This window comes from Tenrec ecaudatus, chromosome 12, assembly GCF_050624435.1.
Source record: "Tenrec ecaudatus isolate mTenEca1 chromosome 12, mTenEca1.hap1, whole genome shotgun sequence".
NCBI lineage: Eukaryota > Metazoa > Chordata > Mammalia > Afrosoricida > Tenrecidae > Tenrec > Tenrec ecaudatus.
This window is the reverse complement of record NC_134541.1, coordinates 23,489,564-23,499,807: the sequence shown is the minus strand read 5'-3', so window position 1 is coordinate 23,499,807 and position 10,244 is coordinate 23,489,564. Positions and strand designations below refer to the sequence as shown.

Here is a 10,244-nt window from a genome sequence, read left to right as displayed (position 1 = left end):
AGTTACTCTTTTCTGGATAAAGACAGGGCTTTCTGCTCTGGCAAATATTGTCTTGGAAACCCACAGGGGCAGTTCTGCCCTGCCCTAAAGGGTCACATGAGTCGGAATCGACTCAATGGCAGTGAATTTGAGTTTGGGCTGGGATCAGTGTCCTCATGGAAGGGCTGAACTTAGGGTGTAGGGGCTGGCGTCACAGTTTCTTGAACAAGAGATGCAGACAAGCAGGTGGATCTGCTGGGATCACGTTGTCTTCGGACTGGTTCTGCTCAGTGCAGCAGGAAGCAAGTTCTCATGAGAGTGAGGAGACAGAACAGGTAGAGTGAACAAGGAGGGGACATCTCAGGCTAGCAGGCAGCCTTCAGGGCCGCGTGACCATGAAATCAAGAATTTAGAACAGGAGCAGCAAAGGCGCATGCTTTTTTCCTGCGGGGTGCTGGGGGGAAAATAAGAGCTGAATTTAATCCATCAGAGTTGGGGATTTGCCAGACAAAGCCAACTGCTTGAAAGTAGAATCAAAGGAATAGTTACTGGGATGTATTTTTTTTGGCACACCGAGTTTTTAAGATCCCTGGAGCGGAAGACAGGTACGTTATTCTGACTGCCTGTCTCTGACTGCACCTGGCCAGGTGAAACGAGCTGCGGTGAGGACGGCAGGGGGCGCGCTAAGATAACCGAGGATCACACTGCCGCCTCGGCTCTGGTTCCCCGCCCAGCGTCACCACCCAGCGCCCCAAGGCGGCTCAGGGTCCTCTCTGGCTCCCCACAAAACGGACACGGAGTAAACCCAGGCCAAACCAAATAAAGCCATGCCCCCTACCCCCAGCCGATTCCGATTCCTAGCGACCTTATAGGACAGAGTAAAAGTGCCCCAAACAGTTCCTATGGCTGCAAATCTTTGTCGAAACGGACTGCCACATCTTTCTCCGGTGCTGACGGGGTCCAATAGAGCTTCACCACCGCGCCACCAGGCCTCCTTGTACACGTAGAAACCAAGCCTACTGCCATCTAGCTGATTTGGACTCGTAACGACCCTATCTATACGGGGTTTTCCAGACGGTACAGAGCTGTGCGAGAGCAGACAGCCTCATCATCTCCTAGCGCAAGCTGCTGGAAGGTTAGAACTATCGACCTTAGGTTAGCACGCCAAGGCTGACTAACAGCTTCACCAGCACACGGAGGGGTCGATAGATGCCGTGGAATCCGTTCCAAAGATAGAAGGAAACATCGCCATCCTCACAATTGTGATTTAAGCTCATTCTTACAGCCATTGTGCCAATACATCTAACTGAGGGGTTCCCTCTTTTTTAACTGATCCTATCAGGCATGAAGTCCTTTGGTGGCAGAGTAGCAACCAAAACCAAGCCAAATGCCAAGTTTAAATCCCCAGCGGCAACTCCCGCAGCAGAGTCTAGGTTCCGCAGCGACTAGCAGCCAATGCCGAGGCGCGGGGGGAGGGCCGGCTTTGTGAGGCGACCAATAAAATATCAGGAGGCGGGGCCTAGCGGCGCATGCTCGGATCCCTACTCCAACGCCGGCTTTGGGGGCGGAGCGAACTAGAAACCCAACCAATGGGAGGCCGGGGAGGGGCGGTACGGCCAATGGCGCGGGCCGGTTTGATTCAAAGGTGCCTATAAAGGCGGTCCGCACCCTTAAACTCGCCCGAACGCGCGGTCCGTTCACATTGTGGCCATGGCTACGCGGTTCGAGGTCCTGGACGAGCTGCCCGCTGCCTGTTTGTCGCCGTGCGGGCCACCCAACCCGGCGGAGCTGTACAGCGAGGCGCATCGCCTGGCGCTGGAGGAGCTGGTGGCCGGCGGACCTGAAGCCTTCGCGACCTTCTTGCGCCGCGAGCGCCTGTGCCGTTTCTTGAACCCCGACGAGGTGCACGCCATCCTGCACGCGGCCCAGCGGCCTGGCGAGGAGGGCGCGGCGGCCGAGGCCGAGGACTCCTTCAGCGCTTCCCACGACTGCTCGTCGGGCACCTACTTCCCCGACCAGTCGGACCTGGAGCCGCCGCTGCTCGAGCTCGGCTGGCCCTCCTTCTACCAGGGCGCCTACCGCGGTGCCACCCGCGTCGAGGCGCACTTCCAGCCGCGCGACGTCGGCGCCGGCGGCCCCTATGGCTGTAAGGACGCGCTGCGCCAGCAGCTCCGCTCGGCGCGAGAGGTGAGCCGGCCGCGCGGGACGGGCGGGCGCCAGACCCTCCCCAAGAATGGGAAACTGGCCCACTGGTTCCTCTGCACCGGCCGGGTGGACCCCCAACCTCTCCCGGTTACCGTGGCACAGGAGAATGGGTGGGGTGGGTCCCTCATCCCCAGGAACGTGGGGTGGGTCCCTCATCCCCAGGAACGCGATTGTGCTTGCCATCTCCCGGGCTTCCACTCCCAGTACCTATATCCCCTTCCGGTTCCAAATTTCGTATAAAACCCGAACCAGACTGCCAATTTTCCTGGCTGCCAGCCCACACCTGACCTCACTTGCCCGAACCTCCTACAAGACACGTATTAGGACAAAGGCGCATTTCCTAGGGGAAAGTTCCTGAGAAATGCATGAGCTCTAGGATGGCCTGTGGGCATTGCTGTGTGTCAGTCAGCAGGTCGTGATTTATAGTGAACCGACAGGACAGTCTTTAGAGCTGCCCTGTAGAGTTTCCAAGGTTGTAATCTTTACCAAAGCCGATTGCCACATCTTCTCCAGCAGCGCAAACTCTGTTATTGCTAGTCACCTCCACTTTGTGGAGAAAGCAAAACACAACAAAACTCGCTGCCATCAAGGCCTTGTGGACTCACAGAGACCCAATAGGACAAGGTGAACTGCTGCTGTGAGTTTCCAGGTCCAGTCTTTCTCCTGCAGAGGAGCTGGCTGGTGGTTTCAAACTGCTGACCTGGCAGTTAGCCACACAACGTGTAACCACCACACCACCCCTGCAGGGTTCCTGTAGAAAGTTAAAAAGTTCACAAAAGACAAGAGCGAGTCCCTTTTGCCCAAGGTTGGAGTGGAAGCTGCTGCTGTGAATGACTGGGGCAGGCGGTGGCTGTTCATAGGAAGCAGGCTACCCCCATTACTGTTGTCATCTGGCTGATTCCCCACTCACCGAGACCCCACCTGTCACAGAACTGCTCCACAGGCTTTTCAGGGACAGATTTTCCAAAGCAGATCATGGAGGTGCCTCTGCGTGAACTTGAACTGCCAAACTCTCACCAGCCATAGACTCCCAGCAAGCAGGGCAGATAGCCCAGGCTGCATTTGGTCAGCCTCCTCAGTGGTCACAGTCTGTTTGACTTTGAGGGTGGTGTGTGTTAGTGTACCTGCCAGCCAGAATGAGGCACCTGGGGATCCAGGAGGGAGAAGGCAGCAGGGACCGTGGATGGGGGTCCAGATGGCGGCAGACAGCCCGAGTCATAGTTAGCAGCCACCTTGCTTGCTCGTTGGCTGTCTGTCGAGGCCAAGAACATGGGAGGTAAATCCAAGGCCATGGTACCATACAAGGCTGGGACCTGTGCCTCGAGCCTGGGTTAAAATACCTGTGCAGGTTGTCTGACAGAAACAGCCAGACCTGAGAACAAACAGTCTCCCTGAAGTTGGTTGTTCTCTGCTTATCTGCCGAGTTAGAGGTCTCTGTGCTGGAGGATCTAGTGAGCCTTATCTTTGGGGGAGTGGACGTGAGGTCCACCTAGGCTGAGCATCCCTCTGACACAGCAGACACTTTCCTTGTGGGTTTTAGTGGGAGTAATCCAAGCTTGGGAAAAGGCAAGATTTGTGGGGATGCGGGCTGTCCCAAAGCTCACCTTCGGGAGGAGAACGTGTGCACCTGGAGAGATGGAAGCCTTGAGTGGGCCTCAGGGAAGGGGAGCTATAGGTGGCTGTGGAGGGGGGCCCACTGGAGCTTCAGGCCAGAGGAGCACTGTTCTCTGAAATCCTGCCTGACTCACAAGGGGACAGGGGCTGCCGCTCGAACCCACCTCCGTGCTCTGGGCATCTGAACTACTGACACACTGGATGGGAACCTCCTGCCCCATGACTTGCCCCTCTGTTCTGTGGCTGAAACCCAGCGACAGACTCCTCATTCTCCAAAATGGTGTATTTGGAGCCTGGGCTTTTCTGTCCGTGTTGTTGCCCGATGAGAGAGAGAGAGAGTGAGAGAGTTTCACCATAAAACAGTTAACACGAGTTTCACTTTCTGCTTCTGCCCAGCAGTTTAGATTCTCATTCAGCAGTCTCTTCACACCTTGCTCCGTGCCACTGGTTGGAACCTGGGCAGTTTTACTTGAGAAAGGTGGTACATGACCTTCAAGGGCCTTTACCTGTGTCTTTGCAGTGCACTTGCCACGTGCCCCATTGTTTGCTTACTCGGTACATGCTGTGTGTTGGGCATTGTGCCCACAGGTGGGGGGCATGATCCTAGCCAGCGTGTGAGAGCTGAGGCTGCCATTGGGAGCCAGGAAGACGATGGTACAGGCTCTACCGGAGGGCAGGGCTGAAGGGACAGTGATGGTGACCGGGTACTGGGTCCAGGTGGATGGGCGGGGCTTGCCAGGCTCAGAGGCTAGGGAGCAGAGGACAGGTTAGGTTGCTGGTAGGAAGCTGAAGGGTGGAGGTGGGCAGGGGGCTGGAGCTAGACTCACTCGAGGGCCTTATCCGATGGGGGAGATGGAGATCCCTGGAAAGTTTAGAGCAGTGGTTTTCAACCTTCCTAATGTCACGACCCTTTCATACAGTTCCTCGTGGTGGTGACCCCCAACCATAACATTATTTTCGTTGCTACTTCATCACTATCATTTTGCTGCTGTTTTGAATTGGGCGACCCCTGTGAAAGGGTCATTAGGGAACCACTGGTTTAGAGGGAGTGGCAGCGCAGGATCGGAGTGGTGCTGCTACGTAGTCATTCTGGAGGTAGCACGAAGGAGGAACGGGTTAGAGAGGGCTGGGCTGGTGCAGAGATGCTTGTAAGGAGGCGACCATAGTAGTCTATACCCACTCTTCATTCATCAGCACGCCGAGATCCCAAAGATCAGGTCCTTATGCGAAACTGGGGTGACCCTCCGAAGTGGAGGGTGACGACACTGTTGCACAATTCCCAAGTTACCGCATCAGGTAACTGCCAAGTGCCTGAGAACCGTGGCCAGCCCAGTTGACACAGCTGTAAACCATCTGCCCTTGCCTGGGACCTCTGTGTCCATGACAGCCTTCGTGCTCAACAGGGGCAGAGTGTTACCATTTTCCTCTTGTCAGACTACCCCCGGGTGGCTGACGGGGAATAGGTGTGTGTATGAGAAAGGCGGGGGTGGGGGCGGGGGCAGGGAAAGAGTTTGAGATGGAATGGACAGGGCTCGGGTATGGGATAGACAGGGAGGGGACAGGAGCGTCAACCTGGCTGGAGAGAAGAAGCTGTAGGAAGCTCTGAGGAGGATTGAAGGGCCTATTTGCTTGGAAGTGCATAACGGGACAGACCTGGAAGACAAGAAGGGAAGGAGGCTGAGAGTAGGCCTGGTGAGAAGACCTAGGTCTGAGGTCCCTGAGCACATCCCTTATTAAAAAGCATGGGGAACAATGCTTTCTGCCTGCCCCACAACTCACCCATATGGTAATAGGCACGATCGTTTATTTGTGTTCTACAGATGATGAGCTTGCTTCAAAGTTGTCCCCGCTAAGGAATGGCCAGGCACAGGGCCTTTAGCCGCTGGCCACCACCGGGCTCTGCCCAGTGTCTGTGGTGGGAAGGAGTCCTCTCTGCCCTCTCCCTTCCTCCAGCAGCTCTTCCTCACGTGGACAGAGGCTGCTGGGCAGTGAGGGAGCAGAGTGCTAGTGTCGCAGCTGGACCAGTGTGTGCCACCAAGGCCTGAGAAGATGCGGACGCCTGGCATCTGTGCGTGGACGGCGAGAGCGCTTCCTGACAAAGGACTGAGCCCTCCCAGGGGGTCAGTCCCGGCCTGTGCTTACCCCTTCTGGGTTATCTCTGGACCCTCCCAGCCTTAGGAGGAAGCCATGCTAAACACAGACCAGGCTCGGAGAGGTTCCGGAGGTGCATGACCAGGCTGCCTGGCTCTGGGGCCCAGCACTCAGTCACTACTCAGTCACCCCCAGCATGTCCTGCCAGTTCTCAACCCGCTGCAGACCTTCAGCGGCGCCTGAAGCCAGGCTGTTACAGCTGCAAGCGGCAGATTCTATAAATAGCGAAGCACTAGCTCTGCCCTTTTCAGGAAAAAGACCGAGGCGACCGGTTTGAAGGAGGACATAGGCAGGCAGCTTGCAGGGGACAGTGACCTCCAGGACCCATCAGCTTGGGAGGAGGAGCCAGGCTGAGTCCTGTCTCCACCAGCCCAGGAGGACATGGGCCCCACTGGGTGTGGGTTTCATAAATCAGGGTGCATTCTCCCCACCCTGGGAAAGGCATCCCCGAGTCTGTCTGGGGGCTGGACTGGAAGGCTGCTTTGGAATCTTCTGGTGGGTGAAGGAAGGGCTTTGTATCGGGCTCGGGATGCCACGTAAAGGATCACAGGTAACAACCCCACAAGTTAGAGCCAGGCTGCAGTGGCCCCAGGTCTGACTGGGGCTTTGCTACGTGCAGGCTGCCCCTAACCTGGGTCTTTGTCAGGCCGGCTTCCTGCATCAGGCCTCCAGACTTCAGAGCCCTCGTTTTTACCAACAGCCTGCTCTCTGGCAGTGCAGTGGTTACGTTGGCTGCCAGGGGAGACACCACCCCCCACCCCAACCTCTGTGGGAGGAAGACTGGGAGGTCCGTTCCTGTAAAGGTCTCAGCCAAGAAAACCCAGGGTGTGAAGCCCCTGGCAGGGCTCACTTTGACTTGCAGTCAGCAGCATGGCTCAGCATGGCACCAGCCACAGCAATTCCCTGAAGGGGGGTGCTTTTGCTCCTCAAATCCTTCTGAGCACATGTGGGGAGGAGGGGCAGCTGTGGAGGCTGCCCAGTCCATGGTGTCCTTGACCCTCCTCATATTGCCCTTGGCTCTCTGTATGCGGGGGTTTCTCCACTAACGGCATGAGTAACAGTGTGAGGGGGATCTTTTGTCCTGGAGGGCTGCCCTGGGCATTGCAGGATGCTGATTGGCATCCTTGGCCTCCACCCAGTAGATGTCAGCACCATGGCCTTTCCCCTACCTTCCCTACCCCAGTCATGACATTCAAAATGTTTCCAGACTCAAAGTTCCAGCTCACTGCCCTGGAGTCCATGCCGACTCATAATGACCCTATAAATCAGGGTAGAACCTCTGTGGGTTGAGACACTAACTCTTTACGGGAGTAGAAAGCTAGATTCTCACTGCCTGTACTATACATCTGGAGTTGGACGAGGGGTCTATACATATTGCTCTAGATTTGTGCTGTCAATACGATACATGGTTTCGAACTAGAGGTGGTGAGTTGGTCTGGGTTCTGCTAGGTTAGCTGTTCAAACAATGAGGCATTGTCATTGACTCGGTGACAGGAGTAGCAGGGCTCCCTGATATGCCTAACTGTCCCTTGGGCCAAATTGTCCCCTACTGAGAACTGCTGACCTTGAGGGATTCTGCAATGCTGAATGAGGGGATGTCACTCACCAGACGGAAGGGTGGTGTCTTATGGGAGTATGTGGCTTAGTGGTGACAGGTTGGGCTGCTAACTAACCACAAGGTCAGCAGTTTAAGATCACCAGCTGCTCCGAGGGAGAAAGATGAGGCTTTTATGCCTATAAAGAGTTATCGTCTTGGAAACTCCCTGGGGGGCAGTTCTGCCCTGCCCTGTAGGGTCCCCGTGAGTTGGCATTGATTTGAGGACAGTGAGTTTGGTTTTCAGGATTTCATTTCTCTGCCCTTTCCACCCAGTACCCATCAGACAGTGAGGAAGCTGCAGGGTTGTTCTGATTCTTCTTTGGGTAGACGGTAATTCTTTCAGGGAAGAAAAAGTGGGTCTAGTAGCTTTTTGAAAATTCTTATTCTAATGATATACTGTATTTTTAGATCAATAATACATATGCCCTGTGTTTGGTGTAACAACTGCTCCCCGCCTCCTCCCCATCCCCACTCAAGGTATTCTTGTAAATACTCCATGGTAATTTTTTTATAGCAATATGTTAGTTTTTTTTTTTTCACACAGCTGTGCTTATAAAAATCCCTCCCAGAGCAGGGAGCACAGTTCCCTTGTCCTGCAGTAGGGGCCTGGTGAGTCATCAGGAGTTGTCCTAACAGAAATACCAAATGTGGGTGGCTTGACAGACAGTCCAGGGTGGCTGCCAGCTCCAGGGGAAGGCTTTCCCTGTTGGCCCTGGGGGAGTGGAAGGTCCTAGTTCCTGTTCTTGTCCGTGGCCCAGTGTGCCTTGGAGAGCTCCCTGCGTCTGGGCACCAGTCTTCCTCTGGGTCAGGAGGCTCTCAGTGCAGAGACTCCGGGGCCAAAAGGGCACACAGGACACTTCCAGCTCTTCCCTTCTTTCATCTCTTGTGAGAAGCAGAGCCCGGGCAGTTTGACACATATTTGGGGGGCACACAATGCAGTCTTTGACCCTGAGTAAGTGAAGCAGTGGAATACATGGCAGTGGTGCCGAGGAATGAGAACCAGCTCAGCAGAGTCCTGCAACAGTAGCACCCAGGACTCCTCACATGGGTCACCAGGTCTCCATCAGTGCACCTTTTTAAAAAAAATCATTTTATTGGGGCCTCGAATAACTCTTATCACAATCCACACATACATCCATTGTGTCAATGTTTGTACATTTGTTGCCATCGTCATTCTCAAAACATTTGCTTTCTACTTGAGCCCTTGATATCAGCTCCTCATTTCCCCCTCCCCACCTGCTCCCCGTCCCTCATCAACCCTTAATAATTTATAAATTATTATTGTTTTGTCATATCATACACTGTCTGACATCTCCCTTCACCCACTTTTCTGTTGTCCGTCCTCCAGGGAAGAGGTTATATGTAGATCCTTGTAATCAGCCCCCACTTTCTATCCCACCTTCCCACCATCCTCCTGATATCAACACTCTCCGCACTGGTCCTGAAGGGATCATCTGTCCTGGATTCCCTGTGTTTCCAGTTCCTGTCTGTACCAATGTACATCCTCTGGTCTAGCCAGATTTGTAAGGTAGAATTGGGATCATGATAGTTGGGGGGGGGGAGCATGTAAGGTAGAATTGGGACCATGATAGTGGGGGGTAGGAGGAAAGTTGTATGTTTCATTGTTGCTACCCTGCACCCTGACTGGCTCATCTACTCCATGAGACCCTTCTGTAAGGGGGTGTCCAGTTGCTTACAGATGGGCTTTGGGTCCCCACTCTGCACTCCCCCTCATTTACAATGATATGATTTTTTGTTCTTTCATGCCTGGTTACTTGATCCCTTCGACACCTCGTGGTCACACACAAGCTGGTGTTCTTCTTCCATGTGGGTTTTGTTGCTTCTGAGCTAGATGGCTGCTTGTTTATCTGCAAGCCTTTAAGATCCCAGATGGTATATCTTTTGATAGCCGGGCACCATTACCTTTCTTCACCACATTTGCTTATGCACCCATTTGTCTCAGTAATCATATTGGGAAGGTGGGCACTCACTGATATGATGTTTTGTTCTTTGATGCCTGATACCTGGTCCCTTCTACACCTCATGGTCACACAGGCTGGTGTGCTTCTTCCATGTGGACTGTGTTGCTTCTGAGCTAGGGAGAGGTGGGGGAAAGGAGGTGGTGTTGACCAACCCAGGGACAAGGGAGCAACAAGTGATCCAAATTAGTGGCAAGGATGGTGTGAGACGCTTGGTGGGATTCAGCAAGGGCAATGTAACTGAGAGAAATAACTGAAACCCAAATGAAGGTTGAGCAATGATAGTGGGACAAGAGGAAACTAAAAGGAAATAGAGTAAAGAGCTAGGAGGCAAAGGGCATTTACAGAGTTCTATATATGTAAATATATTTATATAGGATGGTGGGGAAATAGATCTGTGTTTATAGGCTTAGTATTAAGGCAGCAGATGGACATTGGACGTCCACTCAAGCACTTACTCCATGCAAGACCACTTTGTTGTATCAAATTGGCATTCCATGATGCACACCTTCCCCACATGATCGCTGAAGACAAAGTGGGTGCATAAGCAAATGTGAAGAAAGCTGATGGTGCCCGGCTATCAAAAGCTACAGCGTCTGGGGGCTTAAAGGCTTGCAGGTAAACAAGCGGCCATCCAGCAGAGAAGCACATGTGGTTTTTAAAATGTGCTCGTAACTAAAGTTAAACACAGTGACAAAACTCAGTTATTCACTCACACA

General features: G+C 53.8%; 1 protein-coding gene across 1 annotated transcript in view; it reads left to right on the top strand.

Annotated features, from left to right (window-relative positions):
* Positions 1-1,645: 1,645 nt before the first annotated feature.
* FAM83D (family with sequence similarity 83 member D) overlaps positions 1,646-10,244 on the top strand; it is a 32,182-nt gene continuing 23,583 nt past the window's right edge. The window contains exon 1 of the mRNA XM_075528754.1: positions 1,646-2,166. Coding sequence (XP_075384869.1) covers positions 1,690-2,166 — 477 coding nt within the window. The 5' untranslated portion in view covers positions 1,646-1,689. The remainder of the gene's footprint in view (positions 2,167-10,244) is intronic.